The 19,776-nt window shown below is 38.4% G+C and overlaps 1 protein-coding gene across 3 annotated transcripts in view; it reads right to left on the bottom strand.

Annotated features, from left to right (window-relative positions):
- The window catches only part of CDS1 (CDP-diacylglycerol synthase 1), a 68,541-nt gene that overhangs the window by 28,440 nt on the left and 20,325 nt on the right, over nt 1-19,776 (bottom strand). For all 3 annotated transcript variants that reach the window (XM_079919188.1, XM_079919189.1, XM_079919190.1), the window contains 4 exons: nt 16,511-16,638; nt 10,625-10,721; nt 5,609-5,706; nt 3,046-3,185 (listed from right to left, as the gene is read on the bottom strand). In XM_079919188.1, coding sequence (XP_079775314.1) covers nt 3,046-3,185; nt 5,609-5,706; nt 10,625-10,721; nt 16,511-16,638 — 463 coding nt within the window. The remainder of the gene's footprint in view (nt 1-3,045; nt 3,186-5,608; nt 5,707-10,624; nt 10,722-16,510; nt 16,639-19,776) is intronic.

Genomic DNA, 19,776 nt, shown 5'->3' with positions numbered 1-19,776 from the left:
CCCAGGTCACCAGCCAGCACTACGGGTCACCAGCCAGCACTACGGGTCACCAGCCAGAACTAACCGTGCCCGTGAGAGTGAGCCACCTTGGACGTCTAGCCCACTTAGGACACACATGACCAGCACTACCGCCATCTGACTGCAACTGTAGGGGAGGTCTTAAGTTAGAACTGCCCAGTGAAGCCCAGTCAATCCACAGGACCAGGAGAAAAAAATTAGTTGTTGTTTTAAGCCAAGGGAAAAATAAAATACTAATCAAGGATTTCTGTTTTTAAATGGTTGATTGTTCATGTATTACATTTCTTTCTCTTCCGTCCTGGTAGCCCACTAAATCATGTTAAAAGAAATTAAGGCAAAAACCTACAGAGCAAAGAGAATTGAAGAAATGTCAAGGAAAAAAGAAGAAAAATGGCTACAAAGTTTGGAAGCTGGAAAACCAACTGGATGACTTTCAGCAGATCTGAGAAATCAGGGACAAGTAGAAGTATTTTCTAGAGTAAACTGAACAGGAAAGGCTCACTGGAAGGCAAGGTTAAGGCTTGGGCTTCTAAACTAGAGGACTAAGTACAAGTCTACTACTAGTAAGTGGAACCCTAGCCAAAGCAGTCAATTGTGAGAACAGAACAAAGATATTATTAGAAATGTATGAACATAAAATATTTACCTTCTAAGCACATTTCATAGGAAACTATTAGAGGCTATGCTGCAGCAGAATGAGGGTGTTATCCTAGAAATTGGAAGACACAGGAAAAGCCAAATCATGAGGGGACAGCTGACAGCAGGCCTACAAGCAGCCAGTCCAAACAGGAACAGGAGCCCAGACGTCCCTGGGATAAAGGTCACCAGGAAAAACGGGAACTAATGAACTCTCTGATTTCTGTGAACATCTGAAAAAATGACCAACAGACGTGGGACAGACTCAAAAGGAAAATTAAGGATTCCTACACAGAAATTTATGAAGGTGGAAAAGAAAAGGTAAAGAGCAGCTATTAAGGGCAGGAAAAGCAAAAAATCGTAAAAGAATGGAAATGTAATCAAAGATACTATCTGGCTCTATAGAAAGTGATATTTTAGGTACCTATTTAATAATATAAATAATGACAATAAAAAACTGAGTATGGAGAAGAGACAGAGGTTATTACAGGAAGTCAATAGATAATGCCTAAATAAATTAAGAAATAGGCATATTACTTAGAAAAATGAAAACAATCTGCAAGTGTTGGGGTGCAGGGTTATTGTTTACATTAACAATAACATTATCAGATTCTTTTGACATATCAGATTTTTTAACTAATGCACATATGTTAATGATTTATATTTTAATTAATCACAATTTTACTATTAATTATAAGAATTATATATGAAATAAAGTTATTGTTATTACAGACACTTTTCTTGCTAATAAGAAGTCTTGCCTGTAAAAATATAGACTAAGAAGGTACAGTATGCTTCTCTCCTGTAATAGTAAAGAATCCATCCCAGAATTTACCTTACATTTAACAAAATGAATCAAACGTGTTTGTTTGATAAGAGAAACTATGCAAAATTTCTTTCTACCATGAAAAAAAATGTCACAGATGATGTTTAATGAACGTAAAATCAGAGTCAAGCATATTATTCTCCAAAATTTTAGCTGTTAGCAGTCATAATTAATCTCTCTAATAATCATGATTCTTCTAAACTGATTAGAATTTAAAATGAAATAGCTACCTTAGAATGAATAACTTCTTTTGCCCTTGAAAGAACAAAAATACTTTTCAATATCTATTTCCAAGAATGAAGATACCTACATTCAATATCTATTTCCAAGAATGTATGTTAGACATATCATTTATAATTTTAAAAAATTAAGTAATGGACTGAGAAAACTGGACTTAACAAAAAACCTGAATGTAAAACAGGCAATTTCTTTGGGAAATGTAGGTTCCCCTGCCCCAAAAATGATTCTCTGAAAATTACCATTATCATTTCAGATTGTATTTCATGCTCTGGCTTCCTAGAATCAGAAATAAAATAGAGACCAAGATCTGCAGAGATGTTTATTAAAATTGAACACCATGAAAAAGATCATAATTACTGAATATAAATGACATACTTTTAAAGGACTGGACATTCTTCCCCACATATTCTGTATATTTTTTGTTTAATGAGAAATGGAAGTCATCCATATTATATTCAGTTTCCAGAATTGTATTAACTGGAGAAGAATTTATTTATGAGAAACTCCTAAGAGCTAAAACAGTAACTATTAAAAGCTAAAGTGAAAACTCACAAATAAATTTCATTTCCTCCTTTAAAAGTGGAAATAATGATAATGATAAATACTTAAATAGTACCAGGTACTGTTCTAAGTGCTTGACAAAGAAACTGAGGCACAGGTAAATTAATTAAATTTCCCAAGGTTTATTCAGCTAGTAAAGGGTGGAACCAGGATTCATACTGGCAATCTGATTTTTAAACGGTACATATCTAAATCAATTTCTCAGAAATTTCTTTTATGATTGGTAAACTTTAAATGGAAAACAAATCTATTAATTCTAATGTTATCCTAACTATCTGATTCTTAATCTAAAATCATAAAAACATGTGGCATAGCCTACTATAAACAAATATGTATATTTTATATATATATATATATATATAAATGAACATATAATAAACCATGTCAGGAAAACTAAGTACCCCGAATAATTCTATATGAAAACTCTATTTCCCAGGAACAAATAAAGCAATACATATGTGAAAGTTTCTTTGTAAATTATACTTGGTAAATAACCCATATATTTAAAAGTGCCTTTACTATAATTTGTGAAGAAAATTTTCAAATATATGGAGTGACTATTAAGCAAGTACTTTTTTTTAAACCACCGTTAGGGAGTGACTACTGCTTAAGACTGTGATGAAAGAAATAGCTTTATATATGAGACTTTTTACAAAGAGAAGCTGGATTAAAATGTAACAAATAAAGGATGTTATAAATTTAAATAAAAATAAGCATGTAACATATATTGGCTACATATCAATAAAGACTTTTCCTTAACTTACCTGCCAGATAGAGGGCAAATGATATAAATCTGTGGTAGCGAATGAGGAACTGAAGTTGCTCTTCTCTTTGAACAAATGTAGCAAAATAATCAGCTACAGTCTCTCCATAGAAAAAGTAGTTTACACACAGTAGAAAGTACCTATAATTTTAAAACAATTAGCTTCTTTAGATTTGAATTTTTTCCCCCTCAAACTCAACAAAACTATTTTCTACAGTTTGATGATGACAAAAAGTTCAGAACCAAGTCGAGAAGACCAGTTCATGATATATTCCACCAAATGCTTTTTTTCCTGTTTTAAACTTAATTTCAAACTTATCAGTCAATAAAAACTTACTGAATAGTTCATGCCTTTATTTAGCTCAATATCTAAATGCCAGAAACAGATAATTAGGAAACATTGTAGAAAATACTAGACATACACTCACTCTCATACACTCTCAGACACACACACACACAGCATTAAGTTTATAATGAAAATTCACTCCCAGCTACTCACAGGTCTAATGCTTTGTAAAGATCCTAAGCCAAATTCCCACCTGCCCTAGGGAAGATCAACAGGAAAAGAAGGTAGAGGTAATTTGACCTCTAACCTCACCCTCCTGCCCTGCACATACTGGGGTCTTGCCCCCTCTTCTCAATGCTCCAGATGCACTCTAGTTGAGCAGTGACTCAAAAAGGGTAGTTGTGGGGAACGGAGCTAGCAGCGGGTAAAAATCTCTGGAAAAACTTTAAAAACTTGATAAATGGCCTATCCCTTCTCCCAGTTCTGGTATATCTTTGTCCCCGGGGAGAAGTTGAACCCGTGAGATTTTGCTGATGGGAGCATGTGTGAGCCAGAAAAAAAGGCTGAGAAACACTGCCTTAGGGTTCCTCCCGGAATCCTCCTTAGAAGGGCAGAGTCCTAGGCAGCCAGGAGGGCAGTAGAAGATGAAAGGGGTGGTTTCCCTCTGGTTCTCATGAATGGAATTATACCCTACTGTTCCCAAAGGGAAGTATTTTAATTTTTATCAGCTGTATTACCATTTTTCTCTCTCCTACAATGGAAACTGTCTGTGTCGCCTCTGTAAGGCTGTCAAAGCCTACTCCAGCCACCAATCCAACTTTTTGGCCACTACTTCCTAATAAATATACACCTTCTGCTCAGGAGGGCCAGGAAGATCTCACCATCTGTGGCACATGCCTCCTCTGTCCCGCATCTGAAACCTGATGGATGCTGCTTCCCCAACCCAGAACACTCTTCTCTAGCCAAAGCCTGTCTTTATTTCAAGTAACAGTTTCTCTCTCACCTTCTCCAAGAAGCCTCTACAATCACTGGAGCCCATCTTGACCTACCTTTTTCTTCCCCCTACACTTAAAATCAATCCTGCACAGTTTAGCTTTTAATTACTCTCCGACTACTTAATCTACCTAACACTCCCTGTACACACTGCCACTCATGAAGAAACTTTCCAGAAGGAAAAATTAAGTGTTAACAAAACCAAGAAACTGTTTTTGACTACTGTAAACCCAAAAAGTGATACGTTTGTTATAATAAGACACTGGCCCCTCTGGCTGATACTAATCAAACAACTATATTCAAAGACATGGCCTGTTAGGTTAATTATGAACTATCATATTATCATGTTTCATGGTCAAGGTCCTGATAACTAAGAAACCTAGAAAGTTTTAAAAATATATAAAGCTTTAAATATTAAAATTATTTGGTGATTTTTATTTACTAATTTTACATGCATCTGTACATATACAATATTTCAGAGGCTGGTAACTGCCCTGAAATATTTAGCAGGGTGCCTTACGCACTGACCCCAGAGTCTTCCTCATCCCTCTGACTACCCTCCTTGTTGCATGTCACAGGGCCCAGGGCCTGGAGGAGACCAAACCAGAAGCAGCAAAGGTGAGGTCATCCCTCCTCTCACTGCCCTGCCCCTCACCCCCCAACGGCATCCTGGGGCCTATGGGGGCTTTGGAGAAGGTGGGCCAGCCTGCAGGGGTGGATGGGAGGGGAGGAGGGAGACAGACATTCAGCTTGGGCTTTCCCGTTCTGAATAAACCACTGATCACTCAAAAAAAAAAAAAAAAAAAGACAAAACAAAACAAAAAAACCCCAAACTATTTTCATATCTCATCTTCAAGTCTTTGTAGAAATATCAGATTTTGTGTGTGGTCTCATATCAACTGAGGGGAAATAAGGCAAAAGATTACACATATTCATAACATTTTACAAAATGAAACTTTCTGTTAAAATTGTAATTATAAAGGATATAAAAATGTGTCGAATATAATGCTGAGGTTTTTAAAAAGGGCACAAGAATAATGTTTATATTCAATTTAAATCAGGTATCTCTACAAAGAGTGAAAGATGAGATATGAAAATAGTTGTGTTGAAATGGGAGAGTTAAAGGTAATTTCCTTCTTTCAAAATTCAATTTCATTCTTTTTTATATTTATTTAAAATCAATCTATAAGGTCAACCATGTAGATACTGATTGATCAGGATGCTTCCTTACAAACTTCAGAAAAGAATCAGATTTTCATATCTGAAACAGTTTTAAGTCACTTACCAGCTTAGTGTTCTAAACCAAGGTAGGTCATAAGAACGATAGACTCTGTAACCTATAGTGATAATTTCATGGAAGCATTTCACTTGGATGCCTAGAACCTGAAACCAAGAGAAAACATTAACATACATTTCTCAATATTTACATTTATGGTTAGTTATTTAATAAGTAGCTTGTTGTCACATGTATTTTAAAAATCTTCAGCCTACCCACTTTTAGTTAGTCTAAATATCAGCAGCAAAAATTCAATATTCAACTTCTCTATAATCAAGTGATATCCCAAAGAGGCAAGCAAAACAATGTTTTATTCAAAAAGTTTGAGAGATCCTTCCCGGGGTAGGAGGTGGCATTGTAGTTTAGAGTTTGAGGGGTGTAGTCTGATTGGGATCACAGCTGACTAGGCTTTATCCCTAATTACTGCTTCATTTCTTGTGGTTGTCCATCTCAAGATGGATGGTCTTTCTGTCCATTTGTTTCTTGAGTTATCCTAGGAAAATGATCATAAGTGAAAGTTTGCTTGTATATATTTTTAACCGTTCAACCTGGTATTCTTGCCAAGGATAAAGATACTATCAGGACAAATGGCTAAAATATCTTTACCCAGTCACCCAGGGGTTTGGGCATGAGCTTTTCATTCTTCCCTCCATGCCAACTCTCCCATAGCCAGCTACACACATCTCTGATCAACCCAAGCAGTGCTTCCTTGACAAATTATAAGCAGCCTTCTACATCTGCAGCCCCACTGGCCAGTCAAGTGAGTCCATGCGGTTCTCTCTGAATAGTGTCCAATACACATGCCTAGTAAATGGGTTTATATTCAAGAATCCCTTTTTGATGGTCTATGTAGCTGTCCTTCAAACTGCTAAATCCACCAATCTGGGTAAAGGTAATTTCTGAGACTGTAGCATCATATCCAGTGTTTGGCTTAAGACAATTCCAAGACTCAAAGAGCAAATGGCAAGCTGAACACTCATCACCGTAAACTAACAGCTTTGTGAATATAGCAGACTTTTTCAACCTCTAGAGAATATACCCAAGGGCTTGTTTTTGTACAACCCTGGAGTTAAGAATGGATTTTATATATATATATATATATATATATATATATATATATATATATTTTTTTTTTTTTTTTTTTTTTTTTTTTTTTTTTTTGCGGTACGCGGGCCTCTCACTGTTGTGACCTCTTCCGTTGCGGAGCACAGGCTCCGGACGCACAGGCTCAACGGCCATGGCTCATGGGCCCAGCCACTCTGCGGCATGTGGGATCTTCCCGGACCGGGGCACGAACCCGTGTCCCCTGCATCGGCAGGCGGACTCTCAACCACTGCGCCACCAGGGAAGACCCTGGATTTTATATTTTTAAAGAGTTAAAAATAAAAAACAAAGATTATATGACAGACACATATGTGGCTCCTTAAAGCCTAAAATACAACAATCTGGTCCTTTACAGAAAGAGCTAACCAAAGTCTGCCAAAGAATATACTTTGGGATTTCTTTTTGACATCGCCACAAACCAGCTTTCCCAATCCTACTACCCAGGATATTCTTAAGCTATTTTTTCCCACTATACCTAGTACATGTCCAATGACATACTTAAAAGAAGTAGTTGTGTCCCCTCAGCCATACAGTAAGAAAATATTATGCCTAACTATTACAAATAGTTCTTTTAAGAAAAACTCATAAATGTGTTATATTATAAACACAAGAGGAAATTTAAATACTGTCCTTCAAATAGCCTTTGTGTATAACATCAAGTCATTTTTTTAACAATAATAATCCGAGAATGGGGACAATGCTAGATGTTAAGATAAAATGGCAAAGTCATGTTATTTATAGAACCAAGGGCTTTTAGAATATCAAATAAACTGATGCTACTTCTATGAATACATTTGTTCAAGAGCAACCATTAGCACTATATATGGTGTTTCACTGAAAGAAGAAAAAAAGAATTTTTAATATCACACACATCCATGTATATGGTTGTCACTTATAGCTTACCAGCTACATGGAAACAGCCACATGGATATAAGCACAGGCAGACAAAAAACCTGTGGTAAGGGTGGGGATGGGCCCAGTTGGGGTGAAGGAGAAGGATGTACAGAGTCATGTACATAGGAGAGGAGGAGGATGTTAAGGGAACTACAAGTAGTCCAGAGCTGCTGGAACACAAAGCTGGGGTGAGAAGTAGAGAGAGATGAGTCTGGTCACAGCACCACAGGAAACAGCATGAAAGGCTGCACAAAGGAGTTGGTGCCGATCATGAAAGGACGTGATCAGACGTGAATTTCTGGGGATAACAGAGGTAGAAAGAACTGACTGGAGAAGCAGCAAGAGAAGAGACAGTAAGGCAGGCAAGATACCACCATCCAGGTGAGTATGGATAAGTGCCAGAAGAGGGTGGAGTATAAGGAATGAGAGACATCAAGGAGGTAGAACTGACTGGATTTGGTGCTTGAGGAAACTGGGGAGCTAAGGGAGAGAGGGAAATGCAGGACAACACCAGGGAAGGCTTGGAAAAGTAGATAGAGTTATGCAGAATGGCTGGCGATAGAACAGAAGTTCAGATTTAGATATGTTGAGCTGGAACTATGTGTTATCCAAATAAAAGTGCCTATTTTCACTCTAGGAATCTATTTGAAGAAAATAATCCTGCATATGAAAAAGCTTTATATTCTAATATGTTTAGGATAATGTCATTCACAATAAATAAAAACCAGACTATAACCTGAATGTCTAAAAATAACACGCTGCTCTAAATAACTTATGATGTACTACATTTCATTGAGTAGATGAAGGTATTAAAGTTGATGGCTATAAAGACCGTGGAGCAACACAAAACATTCAATATTTAGTTTAAAAAGGATACAAAATTTTAGTCACACTATAATTACAATCATGGTTTTTAAAAGAAAAAAAAGATGAAAGGAAATACATCAAATGGCAGTATTAATTGAGTTGTGGTGGTTGATGATAGGGTTGGGGTGATTTTTTTTTTAATTATCTCTTCTCCAAAGTAATTTCAATATACTTTTATAACTCTCACAATGGGAAAAAAACTAATGCACTATTTAAAAATAAGTTAAATAATGTGAATTAAAACAGTTATTATAGGAGTTCCAGGAAGGGGTGGGGGAACCTCATATCTTTTATATGTTCACATCTACCTTTAAATCAAAATACGCTTTAGCAACTCCATCACTTAGAAAGCGTGATTCCAAGCTGTGACTGCAACAATTAAAGCACTATAAATAGAAGGTTGGAGGGAAAAAACTCCTTTTATTTTAAGGAATATGAGTATGAGTTCCATCTTAAAATAGTAACTATCATTTGCTAGAAGTAAGTTTTTAATAAAACTCTCTTGAATTCGTCATTTTTGAGTGCTGATATTATAAGGCAAATGCAAGCTAGGTACAAAATGTACTTCTCAAAATATAAATGACCTAGTCAGGGTTGTGAATGTAAATAATACCTTAAAACACATAAAGGTAGTATCAATTGAGCACCAAGTGTGTGTATATCCATTCATATTCCCTTAACATAAACATCATAAATACAATTGCGATGGATGAAGACAAATAATAAAAAGGAGGGACACTGTACATATCCCCGAGAGCAGGCCCTCGCTGTTCACTGCTAAACCATGTTCAGCACCCAGGAAATGCGTGATGTTTGTCATGAATGTATTTCTCCTTCTTACTTCTATCACTTTGGGCTTCAAGTGTTTCATACTTCTTTAGATATAAAGGCTTTTATACACAGGGAATCGTTTGCTGTGAAAATCCTTCCTCCAGGGGCTTCCCTGGTGGCGCAGTGGTTGAGAGTCCGCCTGCCAATGCAGGGGACATGGGTTCGTGCCCCGGTCCGGGAAGATCCCACATGCCACGGAGTGGCTGGGCCCATGAGCCATGGCCGCTGAGCCTGCGCATCCGGAGCCTGTGCTCCGCAACGGGAGAGGCCACAACAGTGAGAGGCCCGCGTACCGCAAAAAGCAAAATCCTTCCTCCAAGGTCTCCCTTCACCCCAGTGAATCCTACTCAACTTTCAAGACCGCAGTGCAGATGCTGGGCACTGGATAAAGTCTGGAAAGTCTCCTGGCTCCCCTCCTTTGCTCTCATAGCATCCAATTCTTGTTTTCAAATGCTTACTGCAGTTTATGATTACATATCTGATCAGTTCTTTAATATGTAGACAGTAAGCTCCATGAGGGCAGACACAGGTGCATTTTTCTCAGCATGACTGCATCATTCCCCAGAACTGCCTGGCATGTAGCAGGCATCCTGAAGCATGTGTTAAATGAATGAATTAAAAAGCTGAAAAAATGTGTCTGACTTCATAACTTGTTGGGCTTCCCATATACAACAAAATCCAACTCCCAGAATGGCTTTTGCTTGCCTCTCTAGTCTCATCCCTAGACACTCTCCACATGTATAACTCACAAACCCCCCAACGGACCACAATCTCTCCTTACTACACCCCTGCCCCTGATATCCCCAACTTGGAATGCCCTCCCCCATCCAGTGCTTCTTTATGACTCAGCTTTCACATCACCTCCTCTGGAAGTCTTCCCTCATCTCTCTCTCACACTGGATGAGGTCATTTTTTTGCTGTGCTCTTCCAACAAGATCTATCATGGGGTTTATTCCACTCATTTACTACACCATTTATTCATATGGTTACTTACATGTCTCTGCCATTAGAATGAGTCCCCTGAAGTCAGGGATCTAGCTAACAGTCATATACGTTGAAGTCGTGTGTTTCTGTTCTACCTAATGCTTGGTGCAATGTCTGACACAAAGTTGTGTATCTACTGAATATCACGTATACTTGATACACACTGAATGGCCAATTTGCAAATGGAAAAGATTAGTCCAGGTCATTTCATGAACTAGAAGATGCTTAAAGGAACTAAATTTGTTGCTGTCAAGTCTTGAACCACCTTCTTTTTCATGACATGCTCAAATTTACTTCAATATCAGTGCTGAAAAACAAAGAAGAGACACTTGGGCAAACACTTACAAGAAGCATCAGCATAAAGGATCCCATATAGATGATCAGGAAAAACAATGAAATCATAGTTAGAGTAAGGATTCCACGAATCCACCAGTTTTTCCACCTAAAAAGGAAATATTTGTAGAGTTAGCATTAACGTGTTCTTAAATTTCTGTGTGTTGTTATAGTAATGAGTTGCCAGACTTACAGGTTTCCCTTAACTATATTTTAGGAATCCCCTATACTTTACCTTATACAATAACAACAACGCAAACCAACCAAACAAACCAATAGCATTCGCTCACTCACTGAGAGCTAAAGGAAATGTAAAAATCCTGTTAGCCGAAGAAAAGAACTAGTTTTTGCTCCATGTGAACAGGATGAATCGCGAGGCTGGGAGGTGAGGTGGCCAACGCAGGTGTGCGCACGTGTCTGCCCGGGGCCACTCAGGTGGGAAGGAGGGGCCAGGTGCACAGCCCTCCCAAAGGGTGTCTGTCCTTCTGTGTGGTGGATAAAAAGAGTACGGATTTTAAGGTGGTGTAGAACAGAGAGCACGGCCTTGCAGTGAGAAAAAGTAAAGAAAGGAAAATGCGGAACTGAAACTGGAAAGCACCATGATTTCAAGGAAATGAGGAAGGTGTGGGGAGGTCCGTCATTGAGGGCAAGGCCAGACTGAAGGTCAGTTCTTTCTGTTGCTCAGCGTGTGCTGCCTGCTTTCCTGCGAGGACAGAGCCTTTCGTAGAAAAGTATTCTCTTCTCCTTGGGCCTCTGCTGGTGCTTAGAGCACAGCTTCCCTGAGGCACACCTGGCTGGTCCCCGGTAGACTGAGAATTGACCTCCTCGACCCTCTGCTGTCAGTAAGAGCCTGGGGAGCCCATCTGCCTGCCCTCCATCATCGCAGGAGCCTCACACTTCACCCCCAGTGTACCTTACAAATATTTTCACTCTTTATGTGGCTACGTCATAAGAAATGTCAGCAGCCACTGTATGAAACACCTCAGATCGTTCTAACAACACCTATAGAAGCATGATGCTTTCTGAATCTAAAACTGCTGCCCTCTGAGTTTATTCATTCTACACTCATTTTACATTATACTCACAGTAAAGTTTTTAAATAATTTTCTGATTTCTACTAATTCAAATGCTAACATTTAAATTATATCACAAGAGATTTTGACCCAACGTATAGTAGCATATATGCACTGTATTCTAAGCACAAGCCCTCGTTCTCCTCTCTGTAACAGAAATATTAGCTGATTTCATCCATTTATCGAATACTGATTACACTCCCTGCTTTCAATCACTCTCCTATATAGCCTAGATACCCCTAACTACTCTTCCTCAAATATCCCTTTGATCATGTCCACACAAGACCTAAAATGCCAACAGTAAGTCCAAACTCTTTTATATAGTTTCCAAGGTTTTTCACATGGTGGTCAAATTGTACTTACCCAACTTTATTTCCCTCTACTGTTATAAGTATGTAGACTCATACATTTTTCATGAGACTGTAAGCTTTGGGGCTGAACTGAAATGAATGCAGAATCAAAAATGCTACAGCTGAAAGGTTCTATTTGACTTAATAGAACGAACTCTTTGAGGATGAATGAATGGATTAGGAAACTGGGCTAGGTCGCACAGCTAGTCAGAGGTAAATAAAAGACCATAAGCCAGTCTCCTGATAATAATCCTGTCTTCCTTGCACGAACCTCAGAAATGTACTTAGCCCTCCTTCATAACTGATTCTCAGACTCAGAATTACTGAGAACCTCTTCTAGAAAAGAGGATACTACCCAAGTGTCAGAAATCAGACTCTGGTGGGAGTTGAAAGGGCCAAGTGTACCTCTAATGTTAAAGGGGTGGCTCTGACCAGCAGAGAACGGTAGCTTCTGAGAACCAGAGATTTAAACAAAGACCTACTCTCTTTTATTATACAGATGTTACTCCAGGCAGAAAAATTCCCCTCCCCAACAAGACTTAATTGCCTTATTTTAATTTAAATGACTCCCCAAATCTCCCAAGAATACCTAACACAAAGTTAAGCACATAAAAGCACACACTTAAACTTAATATATATATCCATTGATACAGTAACCCAAAGTTATCTCTCAGGGGAGAAGCACTGAGTTCGTAAAAGAGCACTGATACGTAAAAGAATATTACAGAGCACTGATACGTAAAAGAATATGTACCATTGTAACTAAAATCCAGAGGAAAGTCTGGTTCCGAATTCAAAATTCTTGATTTCCTTTACCATGCCACCATGATCACATTAGAGTAAGCCTTAATTTTGAGTCCAAGTCATCACCTCACAGATTGTTTTAGGTAAAGGAACTCAGAATCAGTAGAGAAATCCATTCAAGTCTCATGTTTCCAGGACCTATATGAGCTAGAAATGAAATTTCTAAAAAGTATATAATTAAGCAGCGTCCTTTTAAGTGATTATCTAAAGTGGTTACACATTTATTGCTCAAATCAGTTATGTGATGCACAATGTCTTACTGTTACTACAACTCTTAAGGGGTTTTTATTTCAAAAGTAATAAAAATTTGGGCTTCCCTGGTGGCGCAGTGGTTGATAGTCCGCCTGCCGATGCAGGGGACACGGGTTCGTGCCCTGGTCCGGGAAGATCCCACATGCCGCGGAGCGGCTGGGCCCGTGAGCCCTGGCCGCTGAGCCTGTGCGTCCGGAGCCTGTGCTCCGCGACAGGAGAGGCCACAACAGTGAGAGGCCTGCGTACCGCAAAAACAAAAAAAGTAATAAAAATTTATTGGCTTTTTTTTTTTGGCCATGCCACACAGCATGTGGGATCCTAGTTCCTCGACCAGGGATCGAACCCATGCCCCTTGCAGTGGAAATGCGGAGTTTTAACCACTGGACCGCTGGGGAAGTCCCAAAAGTAACAAAATTTTTTAAAAAATTTTCCTAGTGGTACAAGCATAATGAGAAAGACCTAGGTTGGCAAGGCAGTTCACCTGAGCCAAGAATTAGGGCACAGAAGCACTCTTCAAGAACAAACAAGAACTTGGTGGGCCATCTAGCAAAGAGCAGGGGTTTTGAGAAAGTTTATCTACCAGCCTTAGAAGGAAGTTAACGGGATGTGTGCAGGTTCCCAGGGACAAAGAAGATGGCATTATAGAGTACAAGAGCACCAGCAAGACTATGCCTGGGTATTTCCACGGTTTCTCAACCTTCACTAGTAACATTTGAGCCAGATCATTCTTTGTTGTGAAGAGTTGTTCTGTGTACTGTAGGATCTTCCCTGGCCTCTACCTACTAAGTGCCAGCAGCACCATCTCTTTTTTTTTTTTTTTTTTTGCAGTATGCGGGCCTCTCACGGCTGTGGCCTCTCCCGTTGTGGAGCACAGGCTCCGGACGCACAGGCTCAGCGGCCATGGCTCATGGGCCCAGCCGCTCCACGGCATGTGGGATCTTCCCGGACTGGGGCACGAACCCGTGTCCCCTGCATCGGCAGGCGGACTCTCAACCACTGCGCTACCAGGGAAGCCCCAGCAGCACCATCTCTTATTGTGACAACCTAAAATGTCTCCAGACACTGCCAAATGTTCACTGGTTGGGGGAAGGTACAAAATCCAAGGCATTGCCCCTTCCAGAGAGAACTACTAAGTTAGACTCATTGCTGAAGAAGCTCTTTACTAAAGGAGACAGCCAGACTTCACTAGCTAATGAATATTCATTTCCACAGACCCATACACGGGTCAAGAAACAGACTGGGACAACTGCCAAGTGACTGAAGACCTTTCACACTCTTTCCAATTTCAATGGCTTATGCTCTTTCTGGCATTATATATTAGAGCCTTAAAAAATGAACATAAATTTTGACCAAGGAATTTCACTTTTAAAGTTTTATACTAAGAAAATAATTATTGATTCTAAATAAAAGTTAGCTATAAAGAAATATATTTAAAGCAGAGTTGGTTTTGTGAAAATTTAGAAATTGGCTAAATGTCTAGCAGTTGCTGTTTAAGTTAAGTAAGTTGAACTATAGCTCTACAAAGAAATATATCATACAGTCATTAAAATATTTACACATATTTCAGGATGTTGCTCCTAATACCATGGAATGAAAATGAAAATAACAAGGCAGAAAACAGTACAGTGCTATTTTTACATTACACACACAGGCACACACATGCACACAATGTAAAAAACAAAAAAGTTTCAAAGATAAACATCACAGTATTTTAAATATTAATGTCTTGGTAGGAGGATTATAGGGTTTTCTTCGACAAACCATGTACATTCCTTATATAATTAGTATTTTTAATCCTATGCATCTACAATTTCTAAATCTTTGTAAGGCAGACTATTTGGGATATTAAAAAGAGGCTAAAATGTGTAAAATGTAGATTTTAAAACATTTATTTAATCTTTACAGAGAAGTTTCTCGAAAAGATTGAAACTAGTCATATATTATCTGCTGTTAAAACCAATTCTTTCATAAATAGAGCACAATGCCTAGGTTCAGAATGTGGCTCTATCACTTGCTAGCTACACGACCCTTGATATAAAACATTTCTGTGCTTCAGTTTCTCCATTTATACAGTTACAGGGTTGTTGTGAGAATAAATTAGTCAACACATATAAAGTGCTTGGAGCAGCACCTAGCAAATATACATGCTCAATAAATACCAGCTACTACTACTTGCCATTGTTGCTTTATGCCAGGAAAAAAAAATTATTAAGGAAAATCTTGTTATGAGTGACACAAAGGAATCCAGCATTATTCTTATATAACATCAATATGAAAAAAAATCCAGATCTGAGAAAGACCAGGTGAGATTTTTAAAAAAAGGTACATCTGTGAACTAGGTCATGAAAACAACTGGGAACAAGAACTACTAAAATGATAACCATGCTTTTAATAATGGACAGCAAAAAACTATATATCTATTGGCTAAAAAATATGAAAACTTTGTTTTGAACCAATTTATTCTACTATGATCATCCTCTAGGAAATTAAAAATCAGAAAAGCTCACATTATATTCACTAGATATGACTAAATCAGTATTTTTCAAACTCCAATTTATGACCCATGGGTAGTAAAATCAATTTAGTAATCCAGCATATTTTTGTTCAATAACATAGAACAGCTATCAAAAATAAAAGAAATCAGAGAGCATCACACATAGCAATGGCAAGAATTGCTTTATAACATTTTTACAGCAGTTAAAATATACATTTGTGTGTCTCTTGGGGCATGGTGTAAAATGGACCTCTTACCGTGTGTAACAGTATTAAAAACTTGAAAAAAGAGTGTTCTGTACCAATATTTCAGGTTTCATATGTTAATCTGGATATTGTATTTATTTTGCTTTTATAAATTTTATAATTCATATTACAAAGACTACAATGAAGGGCAATATAAAATTAGCTGAAATTGGGTGGTTATCAAACATTTAAAAGTATAGCACAAATATAAAGTGGTAAAGGGTTGTAGAGTTTTGGACAATGATTTTAAACTCTGTTAAAAGGAAAAAAAATACCTATTTCCATCTGGCATTTGAAAAACAGGGAACAGAGAATATAGAATTTTCTTTTTTAGATGTTCCAATACCAGAAAAGGCAACCTGATTTGGTAAATGGGTCACTGGCTTCAGAAACCTGTCAGACAAGGGCAGAAATGCCAGGTCCACAACTTGCTAGCTCTGTAACCTTCACCAGTTAACCTCTCAGACTTGGTTTTCTCACACTTAACAAGATTTTAAGGATGAACGAAAGGATGTACATCAAGCCTCTAATACTGTGCTCATATATGGTGAAAAAGTGTAAAGCCTCCTCTCATAGCTCTAAAACTCACCAAAAGTGAAATTTATTACATTGGACATGGTCCAGGATAACCTCACAGTTTATCCTGTGTACCCATTAGATTCATCTTCAACCAACCATACCTTGAAGACAAACCAGATAGAGCTTTCTTGAGGATCTCAGGGGTTCTATCTGAGGATGGTGGAATTTCTGGAATATCAGAATCTGTTCTGGAATCCAAATCTCCATATCTGTCATCAATATCTGTTTCCTGAAATTAAAGAAAAAAGAAAATCACTTTGCAAAATAAAAGGAAGAAAAAGCACATGCTTGCCAATGCATTTATTTATTGCTCAGTGTGCCAACTCTCATTTACATAACTTAAAACAAAAAAATAACTATTAACTTACCTTGAATATCCAAGCACTGTTGTACATCCTAGTTAGGAAAGTTTGATTATCTTTGCTAAAGTCTATCAATATAAAGGATTAATTTAAACAAAAGACACAAAAAGAAACTCTTATATTATCCAAATCAGAAATTTTCCACAGAATCAAACATTCATTGTTTTTCTACTTAACAAAGAATATGGTGTTAATGCCACATAGATTCTGATCAACTGTACATAGTCTCTTTTTTTATTTGATTACAATCAAAGCATCAACAACAAGAGAAATGTCTTACACTGGCATAGCATTTTAGATAGATAGATAGATAGAGAAGCCGAATCCAGCCTCTGTACCCCGACCCTGAGTTAAATCTCAGACAGTTCTGGGTGAAGTAGAAAAGAATAGCTTTATTGCTTTGCCAGGCAAAGGGGGCCACAGTGGGCTAATGCCCTCAAAACCCATGTGTCCCAACTTGGAGAGGGTAGTGAGAAGTTTTACAGTAATGGGGTGTGATCAGCTTGTGGACATTCTTCTGATTGGTTGGTTGATGTGGTAAGTAGAAGTCAGCATCATCAACCTTAAGGTTCCAACTGGTCTGGGGTCTACGTGCTTGTGGGAAGCATACTGTCATTAATTGTTAACTCTTCCCACTTGGAGGGGGTTTCAGTATCTGCAAAACAGCTCAAGATACTGTTGTGTGTATCCATTGATGGGGAACCAGGACCCTGCCCCAAGGCTGCACTATTGTTTCTCTTGACTGTTTCTCCCTTGTCTCACATCCCCTCCATTCCCTAATTAACAACTGCTTGAATCTGCCCATTGGAACTCAGAGAAGGTCATGGAAGCTGAATGAAGGCTATTTTCTGCAATCAGAGAAATGGGGGGACACAGAAAGTCTTTGTGCCCAAGAGCCCCACAGGGCCCTGCTCAGTATCAATCCCCCCTTTTCTTTGATATTCCTCAATCTTGAGAACAGATGTTGGACAAGGAAGGGAATAACTGTTTTGGATAGAGACATTAATCATAAACTCAGCAGAGGAACTTGGTTTCAGGGGACTTGGTTTTAATCTCCCTTTTTTAACTTTCCCTGAATCTTTTAGGGAATAGGGTGACAACCGCTCTGACTACTTCCAGCTGAAATGGGGCATAGTCCTGCCTCAATTTGGGACACCGAGTTGGAAATATTACTGAGTTCCAAGTCCTGGATCTGAGTTTAGTATGATTAAGGTCTCAATCCCCTGGGAATTTAAGCCTGAAACCCAGTCTGGACCTGGCTCTTTAAGGGAGACTTGTAGCCAGGTAGCCAGTTGTCTAATTTTATCTAACTAGGTTTTAACTTCTGATATGGTATTCAGATATATATAACAGGAGCCATTGGCCATTAAATATGTCTCCTCGTTTGTTGTTAATATCTGATCTAAAGCAATTTTATTGTCTAAAAAGTTTAATAGTTACAAGGGGATACCTTGAAACCATAAGGTTGCAGGTACCAGTGGACACTGTTTTGAGATTGGCTGGTGCCATCCCCTAGGTCTGACACAGCTCAGAAAATTCAAGCTCTCAGCAATACAGGAACATGTCTGAAATCACATCCATATGTCTGAACCAACAGCTCCTCCATTTTGACTTCCAATTGCATTTCTCTTCTTAATGGCCAAAGCAGATGTCACCGTTAATGATTTCGGTGCTTTTCTAGATATGAGAAGATGCAAGAATTTGGGCTCATAAAATCTTCTGAAAATATCTAACTATCTAAAGCCCTGTTCTGCCAGTTTTTCTCAGAGCAGAGTGACTCATTCCTGATCTCCACCCTGAATTCCTTTCAGGGGGTGTTGAAGGTCAGTGGCCACAGTGGCCATTGGTCTAATCCTTGCAGAGGCAGATGGCAATTTGCAGTTGGCAGAGCCCCTTCAGGATCATAAACTTGACCATGGTTTGGGGGGCATTTCATGACCATTTTGTCCCACAGTGCTAGGAATGCTCATTCCCAGGTCTGGCAAAGATTTTGCTGATAGGCCACTCAATGTGCTCTTACTTACTGGACTAGGCCTTACTAGTAACCAAAAGTCTCTGGGCCACCTGTCTTACTAGTCTCTTATGGTCCAGGAAACTATTCCCTCTTGTTGCTTCTTCCCATATCTAGTTACACTATTACAATCATTGATCTCATATGGAACTATACATCATCATTTTATCAGAGGCTCAGTCACACATTTGGTAATGCAAGAAACAACAATTTTGCAAAACAGGCAATATAAAAAACAATATAGCTAGCAGATTAGTAAGGTCATAATTCAGAATATAAGTTAAGAACTTCCATTAGGTGCAGCCCAGTATATCCCAGGTCTTCTGACTTAGTCTGTTCTGTACCAATCCTCATCTTTAAGGGAAATTATATATTGGCATTATCCATAAGGCACCCAGCCCAGTTTCCTAGTGTTACTAGTCTGGTTATCCCTAGTATGGGTTTAATTGTCCCCAACATAAGTGACCCTTTAAATTTGAATGAACATAACCTGGTGTTAATCTCCTGGTGTTAATCTCCTAGATCATGGAGCATCTGATCTTTATCCAAAGACTGATTACAAAGTTAGGCTTCAGAAACAAACTTAGAGTGTTCTTCTGACAATTTAATTAAATTTTGGAACAATATAACATAACCACAAGGAACTATCTGGGAAGTAAGTCTTGGTAAGCACAGACATTAATTAACAAAACTAGAATTTAATATTCAGTGAAACATAATTTTTTTCTAAAATTGCCCCCATGTTCATCAAGTATAGCCAAGACTAATTTGTTTCTAAAATAAGATTGGTCCATTGACCACATAGGTTCTTCCACATTGACTCTGGTGTAATTCCTCAGAAGAAGTCTCAGACTAAATTTCCAAAAGGCCTCTCAAGGCCAAGAAAGCCATATCAAAGGCCTGCCATCAGATTTTGCCTAGGTTGATTTCTCTCTTTTAGAGGTCCCCAAAATATCAAGATTTCTGCACATGCCAGGAGACAGTTTTTCTCATT

Source organism: Stenella coeruleoalba, assembly GCF_951394435.1.
Source record: "Stenella coeruleoalba genome assembly, chromosome: 4".
Classification (NCBI taxonomy): domain Eukaryota; kingdom Metazoa; phylum Chordata; class Mammalia; order Artiodactyla; family Delphinidae; genus Stenella; species Stenella coeruleoalba.
The sequence above is the reverse complement of the archived record's forward strand: the minus strand, read 5'-3'. Positions and strand labels throughout refer to the sequence as shown.